The sequence below is a fragment of the Kwoniella bestiolae genome, chromosome 7 (genome assembly GCF_000512585.2).
Source record: "Kwoniella bestiolae CBS 10118 chromosome 7, complete sequence".
NCBI classification, from domain to species: Eukaryota; Fungi; Basidiomycota; class Tremellomycetes; order Tremellales; family Cryptococcaceae; genus Kwoniella; species Kwoniella bestiolae.
The window spans coordinates 1,664,704-1,688,500 of record NC_089247.1 but is presented as its reverse complement, the minus strand read 5'-3'; the positions used below and the strand labels follow the sequence as shown (position 1 = coordinate 1,688,500).

At 48.0% G+C, this 23,797-nt stretch overlaps 9 protein-coding genes and 1 non-coding gene across 10 annotated transcripts; 6 read left to right on the top strand and 4 right to left on the bottom strand.

Moving 5' to 3' along the window:
- Positions 1-50: 50 nt before the first annotated feature.
- On the top strand, positions 51-167 carry I302_108542. Its single transcript, XR_002022036.2, has one exon. It is a non-coding gene; the product is annotated as a 5S ribosomal RNA (ribosomal RNA).
- A 754-nt stretch (positions 168-921) lies between these two features.
- On the top strand, positions 922-3,340 carry I302_108541 (transketolase; the record flags this gene model as incomplete). Its single annotated transcript, XM_019193692.1, has 5 exons — positions 922-1,071; positions 1,130-1,241; positions 1,316-1,642; positions 1,696-2,506; positions 2,569-3,340. The coding sequence occupies 5 exons, from the start codon at positions 922-924 to the stop codon at positions 3,338-3,340; spliced, it is 2,172 nt and encodes a 723-aa protein (XP_019043815.1).
- Positions 3,341-3,656: 316 nt separating this feature from the next.
- Positions 3,657-5,281, bottom strand: I302_108540 (uncharacterized protein; the record flags this gene model as incomplete). The annotated part of the gene is made up of 7 exons (XM_019193693.1): positions 3,657-3,786; positions 3,841-4,089; positions 4,140-4,321; positions 4,371-4,558; positions 4,610-4,704; positions 4,771-4,877; positions 4,940-5,281. 7 exons carry the CDS (start codon positions 5,279-5,281, stop codon positions 3,657-3,659), a joined length of 1,293 nt encoding a protein of 430 aa, XP_019043816.1.
- A 1,075-nt stretch (positions 5,282-6,356) lies between these two features.
- I302_108539 (uncharacterized protein) lies at positions 6,357-7,487 on the top strand (the record flags this gene model as incomplete). The annotated part of the gene is made up of 3 exons (XM_019193694.1): positions 6,357-6,659; positions 6,732-7,312; positions 7,373-7,487. 3 exons carry the CDS (start codon positions 6,357-6,359, stop codon positions 7,485-7,487), a joined length of 999 nt encoding a protein of 332 aa, XP_019043817.1.
- A 154-nt stretch (positions 7,488-7,641) lies between these two features.
- I302_108538 (uncharacterized protein) lies at positions 7,642-10,617 on the bottom strand (the record flags this gene model as incomplete). The annotated part of the gene is made up of 12 exons (XM_065870693.1): positions 7,642-8,076; positions 8,125-8,259; positions 8,315-8,483; positions 8,557-8,942; positions 8,998-9,115; positions 9,179-9,303; positions 9,367-9,507; positions 9,557-9,660; positions 9,703-9,718; positions 9,763-9,830; positions 9,887-10,178; positions 10,237-10,617. The coding sequence occupies 12 exons, from the start codon at positions 10,615-10,617 to the stop codon at positions 7,642-7,644; spliced, it is 2,370 nt and encodes a 789-aa protein (XP_065726765.1).
- Positions 10,618-11,170: 553 nt separating this feature from the next.
- I302_108537 (uncharacterized protein) lies at positions 11,171-12,356 on the top strand (the record flags this gene model as incomplete). The annotated part of the gene is made up of 5 exons (XM_019193696.1): positions 11,171-11,340; positions 11,393-11,449; positions 11,508-11,689; positions 11,748-12,084; positions 12,143-12,356. 5 exons carry the CDS (start codon positions 11,171-11,173, stop codon positions 12,354-12,356), a joined length of 960 nt encoding a protein of 319 aa, XP_019043819.1.
- A 284-nt stretch (positions 12,357-12,640) lies between these two features.
- On the bottom strand, positions 12,641-13,747 carry I302_108536 (uncharacterized protein; the record flags this gene model as incomplete). Its single annotated transcript, XM_019193697.1, has 5 exons — positions 12,641-12,794; positions 12,850-12,972; positions 13,026-13,088; positions 13,146-13,430; positions 13,485-13,747. 5 exons carry the CDS (start codon positions 13,745-13,747, stop codon positions 12,641-12,643), a joined length of 888 nt encoding a protein of 295 aa, XP_019043820.1.
- Positions 13,748-14,274: 527 nt separating this feature from the next.
- On the top strand, positions 14,275-16,238 carry I302_108535 (uncharacterized protein; the record flags this gene model as incomplete). Its single annotated transcript, XM_019193698.1, has 9 exons — positions 14,275-14,410; positions 14,466-14,604; positions 14,668-14,833; positions 14,883-15,022; positions 15,084-15,159; positions 15,220-15,725; positions 15,805-15,873; positions 15,938-15,973; positions 16,031-16,238. The coding sequence occupies 9 exons, from the start codon at positions 14,275-14,277 to the stop codon at positions 16,236-16,238; spliced, it is 1,476 nt and encodes a 491-aa protein (XP_019043821.1).
- A 1,287-nt stretch (positions 16,239-17,525) lies between these two features.
- On the bottom strand, positions 17,526-19,047 carry I302_108534 (uncharacterized protein; the record flags this gene model as incomplete). The annotated part of the gene is made up of 9 exons (XM_019193699.1): positions 17,526-17,773; positions 17,830-17,889; positions 17,940-18,074; positions 18,130-18,160; positions 18,218-18,319; positions 18,370-18,515; positions 18,563-18,613; positions 18,681-18,761; positions 18,822-19,047. The coding sequence occupies 9 exons, from the start codon at positions 19,045-19,047 to the stop codon at positions 17,526-17,528; spliced, it is 1,080 nt and encodes a 359-aa protein (XP_019043822.1).
- A 2,402-nt stretch (positions 19,048-21,449) lies between these two features.
- Positions 21,450-23,728, top strand: I302_108533 (uncharacterized protein; the record flags this gene model as incomplete). Its single annotated transcript, XM_019193700.1, has 11 exons — positions 21,450-21,491; positions 21,554-21,593; positions 21,655-21,837; positions 21,889-21,993; positions 22,058-22,186; positions 22,254-22,276; positions 22,331-22,538; positions 22,611-22,805; positions 22,878-23,281; positions 23,350-23,438; positions 23,512-23,728. 11 exons carry the CDS (start codon positions 21,450-21,452, stop codon positions 23,726-23,728), a joined length of 1,635 nt encoding a protein of 544 aa, XP_019043823.1.
- Positions 23,729-23,797: the final 69 nt, after the last annotated feature.

Sequence of the window (23,797 nt, the reverse complement as noted above, 5' to 3'; positions counted from 1 at the left end):
GGATCCCATTTCTAATGATTTACATACGCTGTCCTTTCCTTGCTCACATCTACGGCCATAGAACCTATAAAGCATCGCATCCCGTTCGCTCTGCGCAATCTTAAGCTGTGTATCGCCCGGTTAGTACCAAGGTGGGGGACCACTTGGGAATCCCGGGTGCTGTAGTTTCGTTTCTGTTTTTGTTAAACGCAATCTCTTCTTATAGCATGTGGCGCAAGACGCACCCCTTGGATGCACCACCGAGGGATAGCTAGCGGCAATGGGATACTGTAGTGCTGGCGACATGGTGCAATCGGTAGGCATTACATAAGCTTTTCAACAACTCCACATTGTCGACATCCACATTGTCGACATCATCCCGCTCATTACTCTCGGACCGAGATGGAATGGAGCAGGATTTGCTCTGGTGTCTGCAAATCCAAAAGGCAATGTGTCCCTGCCCCATCTCCTTGCTAGCACCATTGTGTAAGCGGTCGCAGAAGTCTCTCGATATACTCGTATTCAAGTGATGTTTCGTTTCGGTTATACCCTTGTCTAAGGTATCCGGCAACCCCTCTCGGTGTTAAGTTGATTCTCTACCATAAAGTTCCCCTTCATGTATTACCTTTTCTCACGTGTCTCAACAATCCATCTGCGTTCCTATATGTATCCCTTGGGTCCATGCAAAGGCGATGTCTCAAGCCCGATGACATGGAGTGGAGAAGTGGATGATGATCGGCCTGCGGGGTTCCGGAATCATCTTCCGGAAGAATAACACACATTATCGTCCCGGCCCATATGTTTGCCGTACAATCGCCAGAATTACGTCCATCTTGACTTCCAATTTCCTCATGTTCAGTCATGATATATATAGTCCTCCAGTGAATGCAACCATGGTAAGTCTTCCGCTATCTCTTTTGCAACTCCAATCAATCCGAAAGCATGTCTCCTGTAGCCACGCAAAACCTCGACGCCTCTCATGGCACCGAACTCAGCAAAGACCCAAAGGTTTCTGGTAAAGCCTCCACTCCTGGTACAGAGAAGCTGGTCATCAACACCATAAGATGTCTGGGTGCCGATCTCTGTCAACAGGTGTGCTCACATCTTCTTGCTGGAGTAGGATCTCCCCGCTGACAGATGCTGTCAACAGTACAAAGGTGGTCACCCCGGTACCGTCATGGGTGCAGCTGCTATCGCTACTGCGCTCTGGAGGTATAGTATGAGGTACAATCCCGCTAATCCAGAGTGGGTCAACCGAGATCGTAAGTTGCCAAATCTAGTGCCTCCATCACCCGTGTAATCTCGCTTATTCTTATGCTATTCCCCTTGCCCGCAGGATTCGTTCTCTCCGCTGGACACGCTTGTCTTCTCCAGTATATCTTACTTCATCTCTCCGGTTACTCCACTTGGTCTCTCGATCAAATCAAGAAATACCATGCCCCCACCATGGACGGTATTGCCGCTGGTCACCCCGAGATCGAGTATCCAGGTATCGAGTTGACTACTGGTCTCTTGGGTCAAGGTATTGCCAACGCCGTTGGTCTCGCCATAGCCAACAAGAATATGGCTGCTACCTATAACAAAGACGGTTTCCCTATCATCGAGAACAAGGTATGGTGCTTCACCGGAGATGGTTGTTTACAAGAGGGTATCGGACAGGAAGGTGGGTCTCACTTCCACTACACTGACAGTCTGGTCGCTAATGATGCTCATTAGCCATTTCTATGGCTGGTCACTGGGGTCTCGATAACCTAATTCTTGTTTACGACAACAACTCGGTAACTGTTGATGGTACCATTGACATCTGTTTCACCGATGACACCTCCGCCAAGCTCAGATCGATGGGATGGCACGTTTTGGAAGTCGATGATGGATCCAACGATCTCGCCGCCATCGTTGATGCTTTCGATCAAGCTAAATCCTTCACTGGCAAACCCGTCTTTATCAACATCAAGACCGTGATCGGTATTGGATCAGCCAATCAAGGCAGTGGAAAGGTACACGGTGCCGCATTAGGTGAAGATGATGTCGCCAATGTCAAATCTGCTCTTGGATTCGACCCTAAAGAAAAGTTTGCTGTTCCTCAAGCTGTATATGATTACTTCAAAGAATCCCAAGCTAGAGGAGAGAAAGATGAGAAAGAATGGAATGAACTTCTGAAGAAGTACACCGAATCTTATCCCTCCGAAGCTAAGGAGTTCCAGAGACGATTGGCTGGTGAACTGATCGAAAGTTGGGAAAGCAACTTACCACCTAAATCATCATTGCCTCAGGATCCAAAAGCCACCCGACAATCTAGTGGTATCATGCTTAGATCCGTCATTCCTCAAGATAACTCTTTCCTCGTCGGAAGTGCCGACTTGTGTGAATCGACCTTTGTCAACTGGGACAAAATGGTGGAGTTCCAGAACCCCAAATCAGGTTATGGCGATTACTCTGGTCGACAAATTCGATACGGTATTAGAGAACATGCCATGGTCGGTGTAGCGAATGGATTGGCTGCTTGGCATAAGGGTGCCATTGTACCGTAAGTAGCCTCTTCAGGGGTATTTGAGCTTCAACTGATTACTTTATGACCTTCTTCGACAGAATCATGTCCAGTTACTTCATCTTCTGGTTATACGCCGCGCCCTCTTTACGTATGGCCGCCTTGATGAAACTTCGATTCATCGCCATCGCCACTCACGATTCCATCGGTGTAGGTGAAGATGGACCTACCCATCAACCTGTCGCTTTCCCATTGTTCTTGCGAGCTCTGCCCAACTTCAACTACATCAGACCCGCCGATGCCGAAGAAGTCGCCGGAGCTTGGATCTTAGCTTTGAAAGATTCCGACCACCCCAGTCTGCTCTCCCTCACTCGACAACCAGTCCCTCTATTATCTGGTACCGACCGAAACCAAGTCCAGAATGGTGCTTATATAGTCCATGGCGATGCCAGTGAAACTCCCGAAATTACCCTTGTCGCAACCGGTTCGGAAGTCGCCAGAGCTGTCGACACCGCCAAATTACTTTCGGACTACAAAGTCAGGGTAGTATCAATGCCCCATATGGGCAGATTCGACAAACAGTCAGCTGAATACCGAAGATCCATCATTCCTTCCGGCAAATCGTTGGTAGTTGCCATCGAACCATACTGTTCTTTCGGTTGGGCCAAATACGCTCACGCTGGTGCTCACATGACTGGGTTTGGTCACTCCGCTCCGTACAGCACTTTGTTCGAGCATTTCGGTTTCGGTCCCAAGAATTTGGCCGCCAAGATCTCTGCTTGGGCAGAGACTAGAAAAGGATCCGAAGGATGGAATTTACCGGGTGTCGGTGAATTTGAAGAGCTTCTCTTAAACCAAGTACAAGGGCATTAGAGACTTCTCATAACGGGGAATCTTCGTGGTTGATTTCTGGTAAAAGTTGACAGTGGCCGACTCCTTTGTATTATCTATGTATGACTATCGTTATGATGTGACTGAACATGACCAACAGGTTGCAATGCAGATATTGGTGATCACATGGCCAAATTGCTTCCCATTGTGAGTAGCACTGATCAAGTAATACTCTACATGGTGCGCATGTAATTCTCGTGGGAGTGAGTGGTAGGAGCAAGCTGAATGTGCGCTGCTCCGATGTCGGCGGAGATCGAGTGGAGACAACACATCGATACATTCTGCAAGACTTTATCAACTAGTGCGGATCCCAATGTGTGGTCCCCATTAGCAGGAAGCTCTCGTATGGTACTGCTCTACCTTCTAACGATGGTTGAAAAGTCTGCGCTGAAGCGTAAGCTCGTAGAGCATATCGGTAGTAGCATTCACTACAACAAGTTTACTTAGCGAGTTCAGGCATGAGAGTCATGAGATGTGCTCACTTGGCTGCGGGACTGATATAACCCTCCCTCATCATCTTCCAGCTGTTGTCCGCGATCCGACGAGCCTTCTCTACATTCCGCGGATCTACGAGTTCTGTCATCACCTCCGACAAATTCTCTTCCAGAGGTAGCGGGACTTCCACCATGTTTTGATCGGGGTCCCCATCTCTAGTATTGAATAGATGGTGGTAATGTTGTATGTATTTCAAAGGATGGGCGACGATGACTGAGCGGCATTGTTGGAGGTATCTGAAAGTGGACCGTCAGTTATGATTGCCAGAAAAGATTATCAGACTTACTTCAGGCGACCACTATATGCCCATCCTTCTACTTGCGCTAAGAACGCATACTGACAATGCTCAGCAGGAGTTCTGAGATCTCCATTGTTTTGTTTTCGTCCATCCTCATCTTGGTTGACGGCTCCCCAATTCAGCTCCTTCACGTCAGACCACGGCTTGTCCTTGCTAGCTCGGAGGAGATCCTGAACGACAGTCAGACAGCTGCTAAACGATTCGTCGAACCTCACTCACATGCCTCACTTCTACCATTGGCGATCCTCGCCAGAACAACTTTTGCGTTTTATTCTCCCAGCTATCATGCAATACCTCAAGATCGTCGTTCAAGCGCAGGCCCAGACTGTGTTCGAACTCTAAAGTCTTGCTTCTCACTTCAGAATACGCGCCGACTCCCGGTTCAGGCCAAGAGAAGAAGCCAAAATCTAGCAAGACATTTTGTCAGGAAAGCAGCACAATATGCGGGATATACATACCTGGCATCAACCACAGATCCTTTTGCTTCTCCTCACGATCAAGGACGAATCGTGGATGAGAGCCTCCACCAGCATCTGATGTCTGAATAACAAAGCTAGAACATCCGTCAGACAACGATGAGCTACGAATTTCGAAGAAGAGGGATGCTGTGATGACTTACTCAACATCCGGCAATGGCTCAGGACTTGTCAACAGAGTACCATAGACAGCGGCGATAGCGGCCTGTGTTCGAGTATTGATGCCTCCGTAGAAGCCTTTCACATAAAGCTACTCGAGAATCCATGGTTAATTCCTATGATTCCTTCGAACCTTTGAACTCTCGTACCCACTTGATTATTCAGAATCACCAGTCTAGCATTGCCCCCATCTGTTTCCGACTGATCTACCATGTCCTTACTGATTCCTCCCTTACCCTGAAACCACTTGCGAGCTCTGTCGGCTTCATGATATAGCTTTGGGTACCGCTGCAAACATTCTTGCTGGTTCAGATGTCGGTTCTCAGGCTGAGCTGGAGGTGGAGGACTGCCATTTACAGAATAATCAGGCTGAGGTAGGAGAGATAGACTCGGACGGCTCGATGTTGGATCTCTCAATAGCTGTACAAGACTGAACCCACAGATAACAACAAAGGTGATGATGTATAGCTCTACAGAGATGCGCGGGAACCCCATTGCTAAGGGTCGTTTGATGAAATCAGAATATGTCGTTGCAACGAATCCTTTGCATGATAACCAGCTGCCCTACCACTCGTTTCGAATTGTGACATGCTCTCGACTTTATGCGATTTCACAGAAAATTTCGTTATCCAGATGTCTGGAATGCCCTCGGAATGACGCACTAATCTACAACGTGAGCACCAGGACCCTGGATGTGCGCATTTTTTGGAATTGCGAATCTCTGTTATCCCCTGAACCGCCCCTGGCGTGATGTTTTCTGTTGGTCTTGACTGCGGCACCGCAGCAGGCGATTCACAGCACTACATATCAACCCCAGCTGTGAAGGCAGACCTGATTTTGGGATGACTAGTGAATACGATGGGCTGTACACCCGAGCGGCTGCGCCAGCACGGCTGTTCTTCCTTGTTCTCACATAACTCTTTCGGTTGTCACGTGCTGTTCTGTGCGCCCAAGTGCAGCTACAACAGATTGCGCGCGATCCTCAATGTGGGAAGCATCGGTCGCGGACGGCGCAAGATGGCATGATGGGGGTGTCAGCGACGGGTTCGTGGACACGAGGACGAGGAACCTACCGAAGAGGGGAACAAAAATTCTAAGGTCCATAGTGTTGAGAACGCACAGACACGTGGCATCCGAGGGTACCAGTTGTAACCTCGTTTTCAGACACGGAAGCGGAGTGAACTTTTTGACTTTCGTTTTCCTCGCCAACCAGATCCTGGATTTCTCATGTCGGTTCAGCTTGCGTTTCGCCAGCAGAGATGGGTACCCCCGACCTGTCTATCGAAATATCTCGCGTCCGCATTCACTGCCCACCTCCGATGACAGATCGGTGATGTACACCGCTCATGTCTTTTGACAGCGGGATTCATGCCGCATCGGTATCCGGCCTTCGTTATCTCATCCGGTAAGTATCGCTGTTCGGCTTCGAACAAGAACCTCATGGCTTGCGGCCGTCTAACAATGCAGATACACTAATCGACTATAAGAACCAACAGCGTTTAGGATACATGCACAATGATACAACCACAATATCCCAGAAGTAATCTTGCAGCTCTGCGCACTATCAAAAATGTCGCCTTCAGCTGTGCCACATAAACCAAGAGTTTTCTGTTTGTATCCTATAGATGATTCGGTCAGGGAGTATGCCGAACAGCACTTCGACTTTACGTGTGAACCGGACCCCAAGGTGAAATCATGGAGGGAGGAGGCGGAAGCGGTCATGGTCCGAAGTAACACAATAACACCTTCAGACGTCAAAGTGCTTGGACCCGCTTTCAAGTTCGTGGGCAAACATGGGGTTGGTGTAGATGCTATCGCTGTTAAGGAACTCAAAGAAAGAGGGATAACCGTCATGAACACTCCAGGAGTAAATGTGAGTATCATCGGATCTCTTGCGTCCACGTCACGTGTTGACTTCAATTGACCTCCGAACTTTCTTCCCTAGGCAAGTGCGGTCGCTGAACTAGCTTTGACTATGTCACTATGTCTTGCTCGAGATGTCGCTCAAATCGACCGAAGGATCAGATCAGGAGAGACTGTGACCAAGGCTGAAGGTGGATTGACAGGCTTCCAGTTGACCGGGAAGACGCTGGGTCTAGTCGGAGGTGGAAACATAGGATATCAGCTAGGCAAAATGTTTCACGGCGCTTTCGGAGCTAAAGTCGTTGTCTACGACCCACATCTGCACCCATCGATGGTGCAGAAATGGTCCGATCTTTTATCTTCAAGCCATTTCACCCGAGTGGGCACACTCGGAAAGATGTTGGAGGTTTCAGATGTGGTCTCCATCCATGTGCCTTTGCTAGAAAGTACGAGGAATTTAATTGGTGAAGACGAACTTAGGAAGATGAAGAAATCCGCGTTGCTTATCAACACAGCCCGAGGTGGTATCGTGAATGAAGAGGCTTTGCTCAGAGCTTTAGAGGAAGGGTGGATAACGGGTGCTGGTATTGATGCTTTTTCAATCGAGCCTCCTACTAGCAAGGATTTCGGCAGATTGATCTCTCATCCGAGAGTGTTATCGACGTGAGTCACGGAGTTCCATGCCGGACAGCGTTCGAAACTAACGCCTACATGTAATGATAGACCTCACATCGGAGCCGCCTCGTTGGATGTGATCAGGATCACTGCTTTGGCTGTCATAGATCATCTCGTAGAGGCTTTCCGTGGTGAACAACTGCGAGATGTTGTCAGTGTCTGATGAAAGAGATATTGTGCACAACAATTGCGATGTTCTCATTTCACTCCCTTGTACTTCTTTGTATCGATCAGTTATCATCCAGACTTGACTATGACATTTGTAATGCACACACATAGACGTTCTAACGACATCGGCATTATGGATTAGGGCTAAATCAGGGATCCGACCGGTTCCACCATTCCGAGCTCCAATCTGGATATGTGGTGTATTGATTGGCTCCCGAAGGCATAGCCATCATACCTTGTAGCAGATCCATATTTCCAACACCGTTTGACCCATTCTGCATCAAGTTGGTCCACATTGTGAGTATATCTTCCTCTTCATCCGTTTGAGGGGGATTGGACGTAGCCACACTTGCGTCTAATATACTAGCTAGGTCGAACTCCGTGGACGATTGAGAGTCGGTGGTGTGAGGTTCTTGATGTATGAGAGCTTGCGCTTCGAAGATTTGAGGTTGGACAGGATCGGCGGGAGGATCACTGACCTGTGAAAACCGCTTACTCCGATCTAGATTTACCAGGCTGTCTCCCGGACGTTTGATTGACCGTATAGCCGGGGATCGTAGTCGTTGTTTGATGATCTCAATGGACTGTAAGAACATCAGCTGGAACCGTCCTCCTGATATGGTCTGACTTACCCTTTGAGTACCAGGAGTCTGTAAGCTGCCTCGTTCGAGCACATGCAGTGACATGCTCAGACGCGGACTTGCGGCAGCAGCCACCACTGAATCCGGTGACTGGAAGTCGATTGCATTTATGGTGGCGGCAGAATACTATGTGTACACCTTTCAGTACGATGCCGTACTACCTAAACCTGAATTGACATACCATGGACCAGCTCAGAGTATAAGTCATGTTACGCAGCTTGAAAGTCTTGGAGTATAGTATGAAGAGTTGATGTAACTCTTCAGCCATTTGCGTGCATGTCACTGCTGCAGAAGCTGTGATGTTCGGCGGCGCACCCGTGCGGACTGGAACCGCATTGGGCAGATATATCCTATATAAGAGAATCCAAGCAGCCCGGTAGAGAGCACTTCGTCTTAGCGCCCATCGTGCATTAGAAAACTCACTTGGTCGAGAAGATGTGAGGTGGAGGACAATCTTCTGGCAAAGCATTGGCATCCAACCTCAGTCCAGCAGGCAGTTGGTCCATCCATTCCAGCAAACGCTGTTTCATGTGCTCTACGAAATTGGTGCTGCGAAGTCGATTCATTCGACCATTGTATAACCGCATAATGATTTTCTGTATGATTTCGCACAACTTGATGAAATGTCGGAAATTCGATGTCATGAGCGATTTCTGGACCGGATAATTTGCGAGCTCAGATGGCATAGCGTCCTCCCAGAAATATGGTTTCCATTCCGAATCATCTTCGGTATCATCGACTATCGGACCAGGTGAAGCGTTCTGAAAAGCGTTAAAAGTGGGTGTACGGCCGAGGGCCAGACTGATGATCTTTTGCCCACGCTTCAGCATTCACCCATACAATGCAGAAGCATGGGAGACTTACCTTATCCCAAGTATATGCTGACCAAAACAATCTACGTCGAATCTCTCGATCTTCCGCTGACATGGTTCCGAAACCAAAAATGGGCAAACGATTACAATCAAGATGAATTCCTAGGTCCCTAATGCAGTCGAAGAACTGTTAGACCATTGTGCTTACCCTATAATATTCTGTGGGTACTTACCGCATTGCACGGAATGCCATTCTACAAGTCAGCGCTGTCCTTTTCAGGTAAAACTCACCCTGTGTACATCCATCCTTGGGACAAATTACCACAGGCGCATTCCCGCTGTCCCAGTAGGAGAAGCCCTTGAATGGTAGGGATATTCGACGGCTGGGTGTCAGCTGAGTACACGGGTGACTGAAACTCACCTTGTCCATCTCAGCCGCCAACAACAATTTCGCACGATTCATGAAATCTGCTCCCAAGGTCAATGCAGGAGTAGAGAGACCATTTGTGTTGCCACCCATAACCCCGCCCATCTGCTGATGATAGTCTGAATATCGCGTAGCCTGTCGATGCGTCAATAATGAATTTTTGAAGCGGGCGAAGGTCACTCACATGAGCGCATATGACGTTCAGTAGGAAATGATTGAAGTAAGGACCTCCCAGAGCCATATCGCGGATGAAGACCGGTCGGTAGACGACACAGTGCGAGCCGTATTCTACATACAATTAGCGGACGTCATGGTGTTGCCTTTACTCACGCCAACAGAAATACGTCTGAAACTTAAATTAGCAGGGGTCCATCGATGCTGACGGCTCACCTTCAATAGATGCACTATCATCTTCGCGCTTGCAGCGTCCGATTCCAGTTCAAGTTTCGAGTAGGCCACTGAACAACGGATCAGGAGTAATATCGGAAGGGGTGGTGGTTGATCTGATTCTCACGACTTTCCCACCCGCCAAGCATCGAGGCGTTCCCTTTCAAAATCCCAGCTTCATCTTCGGGACCAGTGGATGTGCTATTCTCATCCGTTGCCCAAATCTCGTCAATCGAGTCCCTTCTTCTTCCTGGACGACCTAATGGTACGCCAACACTGCCTTGAGTTTCATAAGATCCCGATCTCTGCATGACTTTTCGAGCTGCACCTTGCGATCTAGACAAACGGCGTTGTAGTTTTTCGACAACTGACTCCGATGGGGTTTGGTAGAACAGGGATGTGACACCGAAATGGCCATTCTGACATCAGTTTCATGGGTCAGCATATATCAACGACAACAACGTGACTGGAGCTTACCTGACCATCATCCGCTAAGCTCATGTGCATCAATAGCTCGTCTACATCCGGATTTCCTTCTGTCGTACCTTCTTCACCTATCCCGGACATCTCCTCTACTGGGTCTTCACTCAAGTCTTTCTCCCTAAAAGACGAAGTTGCATCACTCCCACTTGCCTGTTGATCCTTCTCTGCTTTCCGAGCACTACTGAAGGTCGGAATAGAATTCTCATCTAAAAATTGCTTTATCAGAGGACGCAGAGCTGAGTCAGCATGTGGGGACTCGGGCGAAGTGATGGAGCGGAGAAAGTCGAAAGTCTTGACGAGGAGGGGAACAAGGTGCGGTGAAGGTTGGTTTCGAATGTTACTAAGACGGTCATCAGGAACTTGACAGGCTGGCATTAGATCTGGTGAAGAAAGTGGGACGCGCACGCGGAGGCGACACTCACCCTTCATATATGCATTCCTCTTTCAACTTCGAGCATCTTGAGCACGATGGCAGTTTCGCATCACATCGCTGTTTTCTGCGTCTGCATGCGATACAAGACGATCCATACCTGGCAGCTCGGCTAGCCGAACCTGTGCTTGTCGAAGCTGCCGACTGGTGCTCTTCGGGCGATCTAGAGAATTGGGCTGGTTGTGAGCTCATGGATGTAGCTTTGAGGTTGTGTTCTGTCTCTGCACCGCGTCAAGAAAAAGTAGATGGTGTTCGCCCCTTAAAATTGCGCGAGCCGATCCATGATACTGAAAGTTTCGAGGATTCGAGCCAATGCAATACGAAAGTTGCGATGGGATGAGAATCTCACGAAAATAAGTAACGAGCGGCATTGAACCCCGATGTGCTTCGGATATGACCTGCTCGTTCTGCCGGTTCCTTCTATATATAGTCATTGCGAGGGCTGATTTGCTCATTCTCACACTTAAAATCCGCTGCTATACTGCATCAAGATCTGTAATGTCCTCACTGCGCTCATTTGATGATCTTAAAGCAAGATCCGGTCCGCCTTACAATGCTTGGGGGTTATATGGCAGTAATGACGAATTAGGAAGGTTGAACCTTATCACCGAACAGGCTGTCAAGAGAGGGAGGGATGCAATCAGACATGGGATCTGCGTGAATTTGAAGTCAGTGTCGACACTCCGTTCAAAGATCCAAGCTTATTTCTCCAGTGTATAGCTTGCCACTTGGTGCTCAGCCTCTAAACCCGGCTCGTAAAGGTTTAGATCATGAAATGTGGGTTTCATCAGCCTCGGCCTGTTGGCTGAAACAGCTGACAAAGGTGGAGGTACAGAATACATCGAACACATTGTAATGATGATCATGTCTCCTTTAACACTCAGGCGTCAACTCAATGGGACGGCTTTAGGCATTATCCTTACTTAGATTACCCTGAGAAAGGCTCATATGTGTACTATGGTGGGCAGAGCAATGATGATGCGAAGAATAGAGCCATCAGCCGTAACGGAATACATAGTGAGTTCCTCTTGGACAGGTAATTTTCATGTGGTGTGTCAGTAACAGGAGAAACTAGATTATGCGAAACGACCGATAACGTCTCGCGCTCATCTGCTGGACATCGTTGCGTATCGGGCTCGACATGATCTTCCTCCTATGTCTGCCTTCGATGGAAGTACTCCTATAACTTTGGATATAATCATAGATTGCGCGAAGGAATCGAACGTGTCTTTTGCGAATGGAGACATCCTCCTCGTAAGGACCGGTTTCACAGAGGATTTCCTCAAGTTATCAGATGACGAACGGGCCCAGCTGCCAAAGCGCAAAGTCAGGGGTTACTGCGGTGTAGACCAAAGCGAAGATGTCCTGAGATGGCATTGGGATAACGGAATAGCTGCGGTCGCATCTGACACGTAAGTCAATATCTACTGCTCACACAACCCCAAAGCGAGGTCCTAATGATGCTCACAGAGCTGCATACGAAAACTACCCATCTCCACGACAACCATCGATTCACGAAGTATTCTTAGCTGGATGGGGCATGCCGATCGGTGAATTATTCGATCTGCGAGAACTTGCCCAGGAATGTGAACGGCTGCAGCAGTGGACTTTCTTCTTCACAAGCATGGTATTGAATATAGAGGGAGGTATCGCAAGCCCCCCGAATGCACAAGCCATCTTGTAGATGTAGTACGTCCTCAGATCCTGCTTGAGAGATGTACAGTATGAGCTCTGCTATTTGCACACGGATTGTATACATAACTTGAATTACCCCCACGACTCCTATCCCTCAGCGGAAGATTCTACCTGTAAGTTATGCGGACAAGTCTCAGCTGCTGATTTGCAAGACTCCTCGACAACACTATACTCTCAACTATATTAACCAGACTAATGGAATCCAGACTGGTGATTACATCGTACGTGGACAGTGTCGGCAACATACAGCGCAAATTCATGGTACAATACAATCTACTGACTCGAAGACACTTTATCGGTTATAATCTTACACTTAGCTGCACCAGCCTTCATTCCATTTAGCATGATCGAGTTGTCGGCGCCGGACATGGCATATCTTGCGTTTGAATGCAAGGTTGCAAATTTCTCGATAAGATCGGGGCGAGGACTGAGACCCGGAGCGATGATCAGCAACACATTGCCGCATTTCAGGATCGACTCACTTGAGACCCCCAATACCCAAAGTCACTGTTCGTCCGTCAACTGAAGCCTTCTTGCATGCAGCCGAAACTTTGGCGTAAGCATCCGTTAATCGCTGAGAGTCATAATCCCCAGGGATGCCCATACTGTTGCTTTGTCAGCGAAATGAGACCATGGCCTGGCAGAGTACTCAACTCACTCTGAGGTCAAATCGGAACTTCCGATCAGGACAACGTCAACTCCTGGCACTGCTGCTATGTCACTATGGTCAAAGTATAAGCCGTCATCTTGCTTGACTTAAATGCTGAGAAAGACTCACTCGGCAATTTCTAAAGCCCTTTCCGTCTCAATCATCACAATGACTAGAGTCGCATCGTTTGCCACGGGATTAGCATACTTGGCTGGCACTGAGGCGTATTTGAGGATGGGCATTCCGCTGGTAGCCGATCGTTCACCTAGAGGCGCAAATTTGGCATATCGTACCACATTCTCAGCCTCCGCGACCGAGTTCACGTGAGGTACAATAACGGCTGCTGCGCCTCCATCCAAAGCTCGAGAGATCCAGTCGGATGTGTTGGCGGGTACACGGACAATCGGTGTGACGCTGCCCTTGAGTTAGCATTGGTCGCGTGATCTTGGTATGGCGCGATTGACTCACCCAACCTGTAAGGCAGCGCAACTTAGCTGGTTTGTCGTCTCCAAACCGAAACTAGAATGCTCCATATCTATCAAGACTGCATCATAGCCTGCCGCAGCCGCATAATGAATGATCTCGACGTTCTTCACCAGCTTGATAGAGAACGAGTGGGCAAGCTCCCCTCGAAGGATCCTTTCTTTGACTCTGTTGCTGACTGCAGCTTTCTTGGCCGCGGCAAAGCCTTCTTGATGCGATTTATCTGAAGTTCCGTTGGTGAGCGTCATGTTGGATCGGTAGACAACACGTAGTACAAGACCAGTTACGTTGGAAAAAGGAGGCAAACATTTTGACCTAAAGCTTGACACATTTATACACAATATCAGAATCACGGTGCTTGTGGTTGATGTTTGTGCGAGCGGTCTCCAAGTCACTTCATACAGCTTAATCGGCTTGAAAGGCGAGCTGCACTGTCAATCAGAGCTGTATAGGAGGATGTACTACAGCAATGTCGGCTTTGATTGTAAGAAAAGGTCGATCCCGCGAATACCGTAATCTTATGGCAGTAAAATCCGAATGCCGACATGAGACACCAAACACCAATGCCGTCCCGGTCTCACGCCCCCGCGGGGACCTGCAGACCCCCACCGGATGTTTACCCTTTTCAGTCTTTCAGGGTTCGACCAAGCACATCGGCATTGAAACGATTACATGTTATCTTCTTCAAGCATTCAAGCATATGTATAAAAGGCTGACGCAGAGGTTGTCATGATACTGACTCGTCAAGAACACCAACCAGTATAGTCAAGACAACATGACTACCGAAATGAATCCCATTGAACTCGAGCCTAAGGCTGCGATCGACCACCTGGATGTTATCGAGAAAACACCTTCCGCAATCCATGACATCGACAATGGACCCTCCTATACTCACGAGGAGTCGATGAAGGGTAAGTTTGAGAAGAAACTACACCTATAGCATCTCTTACTGATATAATACCGCAGTTCGACGGAAGATGGACATGTACATCTTACCTGTTCTGTGCTTTATGAATGTCTGCGCTTTCCTCGATAAAGCGAACATCGGAAATGCCAACACTGCCGGTATGTCTGCTGACTTGGGCATCACCAAGAAGCAATACAAGTAAGTGACTTGTATCTAACCGACGATTCAGCGGGGATCGCTGACCCCCAATGCTTCTACCAGCTTTCTTTTGACAATCTTCTATGTGGTTTACACCATCTGTCAGCCCGAAATGCTGCTTTTAAAATATATCCCTCCCAAGTTCTTCTTGACTGCCATCGTGAGCGCCTGGGGACTTGCCTCTACTCTTCAAGGTGTCACAACAACTTACGGAGGAATGATCGCATGTGTAAGTATCTTGACACTTTCTTGGCAAAATTGCTGAGCAAATCGCGTAGCGTGTCGTCATCGCTGCTTTGGAGGCTGGAGGTGGACCGGCCATCGCTTTCTACTTTACTATGCTGTACCCGAGGCAAGAATTCGGTCTTCGATGGACCATCTTCCAAGCTGTATCCTGCATTGCCAATGCCTTCGCTGGGTGGGTTCAACTTTCTTGTCTTTCTATGTATGCGTGGCTGATCTGTTGAACTATCCTTCAGAGCCGCTGCCTACGGTCTCGTACAAGCCAAGACGGCTCTCGCACCTTGGAAACTTGTGTTCATTGTGGAATCAACAGTGAGCGCAATCATGCCTTCTTGATTGTGATATCATGCTGACGATTTTGGCAATGAAAAGCCCACCTTCTTGTCCGCTTTGTTGATCTTTTTAGTGCTCCCCTCTGGTCCCGACAAGTGCGCGTGGCTCAGTCCTCGTGAAAACGAGATTGCTCGAGAGCGTGTCGAGCGAAGTCAATCAAAAGAGCCACATGGTGGATATTCGATTGCTGGCTTCAAGGCAGCCTTCAAGGAGCCTTGGACCTGGTGGATTGCGATAATCCACTACTGTGGAGGCATGGCATTCAACAGCCTTTCGGTGTTCTTGACTGCGATCATCAGAGAAATGGGATATACTTCGGTCAATGCTCAAGGACTGTCCGCCCCCCCTTACTTGGTGGCTTACGTAATTGCCGTTGTCGTGGCCTACTGGTCCGATCGCCTGTCTATCAGGGGCTGGTTCATCGGTGCCGCCAATTTGATAGGCGGAATAGGTTACATTTTGATCGCCTACGTTGGTCCGAAGAGCATTAGATATTTTGCGGCATATATCACGGTGGCAGGTGTCTACGTTGGTCAACCTCTGATGTAAGTGCAAGTTCCCATCTTCCTGAACTCCCATCATCACAACATAACACTATACTCACGGGATCTCTCTATCTAATAGGTTCTCTTGGTGCGCGACGAATGCAGACACTTCTTCCAAACGTGCAGCATCACTAGTACTGTTTTTGATGTGAGTGCCACTTTCGTTTCTGGATGGGGGTTCGGACTACAACACTAATCGCTATGTATCACAGTACTGGTCAACTCGGTAGTATCACTGGCAGTAATATGTGAGTGAACGCACTTGAAGCACTACTTGGCATCTGCGCTGACTTTGGGATAATCAGCTACAATGATCCTCCTCGATACCATAAAGGGAACTCGATTTGCGCAGGCGGTCTCTTCCTCTCTTGCATCCTCTGTTTCACTGGTACCTACTATCTCCAATATCAGAACAAAAGAAAGGACGAGAAATATGGTGCTGCAAACCCTGACGCTGTTGCGGAATGTACGGCCGATGGTACCGACTCTCCCAATTGGAGGTTCGTATACTAATCTCTCATTGTTTTGAACTACTGGCTTTGTGATCCGGCTGCTCGTTGGGCTCCGGAAGATCCCCATCAGGTAGATGGTAACATGTAGCATTGTACCGTACACGCTAGAGAAGCAATGGGCGATTATGGTCAATGCATAAACAGGAAACTTTGCCATCGCCTGTCCAGCTGAGCATATCTCGACAGGCGCGACCTCAGATTCGCAAACATCGATATCTTCTCTCAGACCAAGTCGTCCTACTTGATCCCAATTAGCACTGCAGCTTTCCTTCTTGCAGTTGACCCTTCCTTCTATGCCCGAGATTGCTGATAGAGAGTATACGCCATATCACCATGGTGATTTGGATCTTGCTCACATGCTCTGTTAGATCCGGTGCTAGCAGATCATTCGTGTTCACCCGTCATTTGTATCTCCAGGGCGAGAATGGCCCGATCGTACCAGTCTCCTATATTTAGATACATATATGTATGGATGGTAGAGTCATGAGAGTAGACAGTTTCTCCAAGATGGTCGCGCCCGTAAGCAGACTGGGGTGGATCACTGGACATAGTATACTGGTAGAAAAGATCATGAACACCAGAGAAAGTGCTCCAGTAGGTTTTAGTACCGTCGTATTTTGGTTTCGACAAGTGAAAATTGGATTGACAATACCAATAACCTCCTTGGTTCTTTATTGCTCCTATTGCCGCCATTCTATGAGCATGAGTATCCCATGATAGGTCGGAGAACAAGTGTATTACCCTGGCAAAACCCGTCACGGTCGTTTTCTTAAACGTCACGAATCGCATCTCGAATGAGCATCCCTCCTCGAGATATCTGTGAACGATGCCTCATGATGATTGACCTCCTCAAGAAATACGTTCTGGCTGAAGTCACGGAACTTCCAAAACCAAGTGGAGGAATGCACTTATACAGTAAGTCCGATTGATGATCGAACTACGCTCTGCTATCCCTGCGAAAAATCCCGAGGGAATCTCAGAGAGCTTTTCAAGTTCATGAACGGCCAGCCCCATGGCGCCTTCAAATATCGTCAAGGCGTCTCTTATCAGTACTTGGACCAAGGAAGAGGAAGCCAAGCGAGATTTCGTGCGGATCAGTTTCTCGTTACCTCTTGCTGATGAGATGAAAAAAAGTCGTGGAAGAATGCGTGGAAATTTGAGTCGAGAATGGGTCGTAGGAGTAGTGTCGGAGGGGTGTTGATCATTGTCTGCAATGCATGTACGAACCTGCCTTCCGAACGCCTTGCATGGGAATGATCCTGTGCTTCTAACATGTCTATAACAACTTCTAATAGCCCTTTACCGGATCCACCACGTTTAGAGGTTCTTCATTTTGCTTGAGCTTTGCTGCCTGAGCGATAAGAATATCTGCTCCGACATCGAAATAGCCCTCTATAATTCCACTTGTGTGAGGGGTAACAATTACATTAGGATGTGTATAAAGAGGATGTCCGTGGGTAAGAGGCTCAGGATCGGTCACATCCAGGACAGCGCCCCATAGACCTTTCGGAGCATCAAGAGCGCCGAGGATGCTTTCTGAATAAAACAGCATTAGCGTAAAGCTTTATGGGTTGTATAGATGTCTGTCCTACCCGATTTCACTAGGTCTCCTCGTCCAACATTCACAAGAACCGATCCATGAGGGAGTAATTCTATTATGATGTTAACCCAATAGAGACCCCTAGAAGACGAGGTCCCTCACCAAGATGTTTCTGGCTCAACATATTGATGGTTTGAGGAGTTGATGGGAGACTGGCAACGAGAATATCACACCGGCTCAGGAAACTGCTGAAAGATTGTTCGTCGTTGGTAGAGTAATAGTCTTCCGGGATCGAACCTGTGAGTTTACACGGTCAGTCTCGCTATGCTCATCACTGTTTGGGTTTACTCACCATCAGCATCGCCAGTTCCAGGAATGCGATACTACAATTCGTATACCATTAGCTCCCATGAGCTCTGTATACAATGAGCACTACTCACACCTTCCTCTGGACGCCTGTTACCTCTCGAGTTGGCGGCGATGATACTACAGTTGAAGGCTTTGAACAGTCTGGCTGTTTCGCGAGCGATATGTCCGTATCCCTAATGCGGTTCAGCTGATACTCTGATCTTCACATGCAGAACAAACACACCAGCAATCCTACAGTTTTACCAGAAACCGATCTGTTCCCAGGGAAGGCTTGACCACTCATACCGCACAATCTCACAATTTCATCTCTGTCTGGCCAGACACTTTGGCTCCTCGCAATGTACAGTTGAATATGCAATTTCATGTACACTGCATAGTCATCAGCTGAAGATCACCGCACGTCCGCGATCACTCACAATTGATGACATTTCCAATGATATACTGGGGAATTGATAACGTATGCATCCCTATGAGTGAGATTGACGGTCATAAGGATGAAGGATGTGTCGCCTATATGAAGAACATCCGACTCACCGGAAGAGGAACATACTTTTATCTGCTTCCTCGCCTTGTCGCTGGACATGATAGGGGAATAAAGAGCCTTATTGGCTCCAGCTAAGGAATGAAAAACTGATCAGCACAACAGCGCATTGAAATGTGCAGGGGTCAACTTACCTGAAGATAGCTGAAGCACCTTCATATTAGGGATCTGATCCAGAGATTTGACGCATGTTGGTAAACCCGTCCAAGTCGCGAACCAAATATCGGCTACCTTGAGCTCCTCCTCCGGTACGTTTTCATCAGGATGGTAATACACATTCTTGTAAACCCTCTTGACTTCTTCTAACTTGCTTTCACTGACTTCGACAGTGATCACGGCGTTGTCGTATGTTGCTGACATGATGGTATTTTCTGTCTGGATCGGGCGAGTAGATAGGAATTTATTAGAAACATGAATCCTTTGTTTATGACTGGTGCCGCTTGGATGCTACCCGATCAGTCGGATCGGGGTGAGTTTTCAAAATCTCACCGATACTCGCAAGGTCAAGCGCCTCATCTCAGTTTCAATTGGTTTGTATTTGTGCAATCTGGAGACCCATCTCCTTTGAAAAATCACAGTTCGGCATATCCATCCCTAAACGAGGATCTCAGGTAAAACAGAAATCTCACCGCGTTCGCATCCGCTCAGTTGCAGGACGTACCAAGCGCTACTCGTGATTATCTTTCCGAATTTAGCCGACCATGAAAGGCTTGATGAAGAAACACTTTAAACGAGGAGCAATTGCTTTTTTGCAATGCCGTTCACCCCATTCTTATCCTCTTTGATGAGAGCTACGAATAGGTACAACTGTGCAGAATCCCCAGAAGTTGCATCTACCCCACAATACAACGGGATGGGAATTCATGACTAGTCGATGACAAGAAGTGGGAAAGGAGTCGCAAACGGCTTTCCAACGACTCAGTTGGCATTCACGTTGTCCTGACACTCCTTGATGGCATCCACTGATTGTAAAAAATAGATACTTTCTTGTTGCCACTTCGAAGGTATCATGAACAAGGTTTAGCTCCATCAGAACGAGAGGGCCGCGAGGTGCGGTGAATCCGAACATACGGGCTGTATCTAAACATCAATTCTGAATGTTAAGGCTATGGACTCACCCTGTCTTACAGATCCAGCAGCTACTAAACGACCCTCTCGTCGTAGCACAGATCTGACAAAGAAGGAGAAAGCAGCGCTTGAGGAAGAGAGTGGATTTCTGTCCTCAGTGCTTGTTCACAGCTGCCGGATGAAGTGAAGGCTCACCGCTGGATCAGACACCGTCCTCCATCTTCCTTGCAAGACCAGCGGGGTCATTCCGACAACATCTGTGTTAGGACCCTGGTACGATTTGTACTGCACATCCTACTTGCTCACGTCTGACCACTGGGATGTACGACAGCACCATCACCGCGTTTCCTTCGCGTAAACCCTTCCTCGACGCAACAATCGGCGGAAACCACTTGATGAGGATGAACAGCTGTCCCCGAAGCCAGCAAATGACACAACGATGGTGGAAGCCGAGCGAACTGATCTAATGAGATGACGTACAATTGGTGTAGCTGGATCGTCATTGGGAGGTTCTGTGATATGTTCGTTCCTGACCTGGGGCAGAGACGTGCTGGTCAAATGTCAAACTCATATAGGACACACATCAGTCAAGTTCGGAAAGAGGGCTAATGCCTCGATGAGACAGGTACCTTGTTTGAGGACAAGGTCTCTTAAAGGATTGTTCTATATAACAAACGTGCAGCACATGAAAGAGGAAGCTTCCGGGGTGTCTGTTGCTTCACTTGGGGTGCAGATCTACCACAAAAAAACACGTGGCGACGTGTCTGATGGTATTCCGACAAAATTCGTTTACTCACGCACTCTCCACAGTCATGGTCAACCGTCGTTGATCTCTCACTCTTGGTGCGCTCGATGCCCAGCCTCGAAAAAATTCCGTTTAATGTGTGTTGCATCGTATGGACTGTGAAGGGAGTAGAGCAAATCTACAACAAGCCTTTGGATCCATCTTCCCATTGTCTTACCAATAATCGGTCTGCACATCGGTTTTCCCGGTGGTGAAGGTATAACAATTTTGACAAGACGTCCAATATTATCATGATTTCGGTATTCATCCGATCGCAACCGTCATTAGGTCCTAAAGCAAGCAACGCTAGACCAGTCCACCTGATACTGAGAGCTAGTCGACGAGAAGCAGACACGGCTTGCATTCGGTACAAACCGAAGAATCTTCTTAGTATGGGGATGCTCCTACTTAGAACAGCCGGACTTCCACGCAGATCAACTGTTTTAAGCTTACCAGACTTCTGGCGTACCTCTCAGGAAGAAACAGGCATAAAATTGGATCGCCGTGAGTCAGCTGATCTTCTCCGCTTCTGGCTTATTTCATGGATTTTACCTCCGAGTCCCCCGCCTCTTTCCCCTGATCTCCATATGGCACAGATCATTGCTTCAAGTGGATACCTTACCAATTCGTGTCCTTTCTCCCTCGGGTCTGATGCATCACCACGCACACACACATGGCAATTATACATATATGCCAAGCCTCATTGAAATCGGGAACTACCGATTCTGACCCGGTCAATGATACACCTCTCAATCAAAATGTCAATAGCGACCACCAAGGTGTCTTCGAGATATAAATAACCAGTGTTGTAAAGACATCCCCTACACATTCTCTTGGTACTATTGCGTTATAGCTTCCGAATATTAGCTAACATCGCACTAATTGACCACAAGTATTCACAATCTTAAACATGGGGTTCAAGATTATCGAAGATCGACCGACACCTCCTGCTGTACGTGTTCCCCTTGCCGATGTCCAAGTTGACACGCTAAGTACTATCTTGCTGAACACCAGGTCTACAACTGGCGGGTGTATACAATGGGATGCTGTATCGGTGAGCGAACATACTGCCATTCATTTCCCCAAACGAAACTGAATCTCGCTTCTTATCCTAGCCTTTGGAGCTCTCACTTTCGGTTACGATGCCGCTTTCATTGGGACTACCATCACTCGACCTGGCTTCACAGCTGCCTTCGGGATCGACAAGATGACTGCTTCTCAAAAGACTAGCAACTCGGCCAATCTCACCAGTTCGTTCACGGCTGCATGCTTCTTCGGAGCTGTATTTGCTTGGCCAAGTGAGTTCCGGTCGAACCAGTCATTCAAGTACAATGCTGACTTGGACTCAGTGATGGAAGCTTGGGGACGTCGACCTGCTTTACAAGTCTCAGCCGCAATCTTCAACATCGGTGCCATCATAATGACAGCTGCATCTCATCAGCTCTCTATGATATGTAAGAAGGAACTCGCGAACAGATGATAGCTTGAAAGCCTTCATGCTAACTATTCGCTCAACAGATGCTGGACGAGTGCTCACAGGATTGGGAGTCGGGATCATCACTGCTGTCGTACCTTCCTTCTTGGCTGAGCTTTCCCCTCCACCTATTAGAGGTGTATTGACCGGGCTCTTTGAGATAGCTTATCAAAGTGGGTTGAATTTCTCGTCGATCCGTCTGGTAAGCCGCTTAGCTGTCTGTATATCCTGTTTTTGTAGTCGGCAACTTGGTCGGATTCTGGGTGAGTGAACACTCCAAGCTTGATACTTTGATAGCCCACTGATTGAGACGTCAGATCAACTATGGAGTTACCCATACGATCGATCTACACTCTAGCAAATCCTACCGAATCCCACTTGCGGTTCAGCTCATTCCTGGTGGTCTTTTCGCTATCGGCTGTCTGTTCTTCAAGGAGTCGCCCATGTTATTAGTCAAAAGAGGGAAGGAAGAGGAAGCGATAAAGATATTGGAATGGCTAAGGATGTTGCCCGGTGATCACCAATGTGAGCACTGGAGCACTGTGGAATCTGAAGCTGGTGACGGGATAATGGGTGCTGATAATGTTGAGCATACAGATATTCAAGAAGAGTTAGGAATGATTCACGCCCGAATTGAGGAAGAGAACAAAGTCTCAGGAGGTGAGGGGAAAGGGATCAAAGGTTACTTCTTGGGGTGCTTGAGAGAAATGAAGGTCTCGTCAATCAGACACCGATTTGTGTTGGTCATGGGGATGATGTTCTTGCAGAACTTCTCGGGAGCAATCACGATCAGTAAGTCGGGTTATACCGACCGAAAGAGCTTCTGATACTGCGTCAATAATTGCTAACGGGGTCACATACCAGACTACTACTCCCCCAGTATCTTCAAAGCTATCGGTCTCACCGACGTAACCTTGTGGACCGGTATCTACGGTTTGTTTAAAGCCGGCGGCTCCATCGTATTCTTCATCTGGGGTATTGACAGATTCGGTAGACGAAATCCATGGATGCTCTCTGCAGGTCTGTGTGGACTATGTCTTATTTACCTTGGAACCTATATCAAAGTCGGTCATCCCGGTACAGCAACAATTCTCTCGGAATCAACAAAGAAAGGCGGTAACGCTGCTACAGCTTTCATCATGATCTTTGGGCTGGTTTGGTCGTTTGGAGGCAACGGTCTGCCTTGGATTGTATCTGCTGAAATCTTCCCTGTGAGATTGAGGTCTTTAGCTGGTGCATGGGCTGGCTGTGGTCAATGGCTGGCTTCGGTGGGTCACTTGAATCCAATCATAGCTAGTTGGGCTTCCGTTGGCTGATCGTGTGGTCTGGGCTGCAGTTCGCTGCTACCCAAGCCTTCCCTAAAATGCTTATAAAAATGGACTGGGGCGTATTTATCTTCTTTGCAGGTGTATGCGCTGCCACTGTGTAAGTGTGACTCGTGTTATTGGACTCCTACAGACAAATATCGCTGATATCGAGTTACAACCTAAATCCATAGTTTTTTCACTTTCATCTGGATTCCCGACACCAAAGGTATCCCCATCGAAGCTATGGACGTCTTGTTCAGTGGACCCAGCAAGCACTCTCAATGGCGACAGAAGAAGGTCTATCCCCCTGATGGTATTCCGCCACTCGATTTCAACCTTCCTCATCAGGCTCACACCCCCTATGAGGGGAAGAAGGAGGACGATTACTTTGAGCATGCGGCGGTGTAGGTTCGGTTAGCGTCCGTGGAACCAACTGTGCCCTTGTTTCCGGCAACGTTCCGAAATGGTGACAGCTAT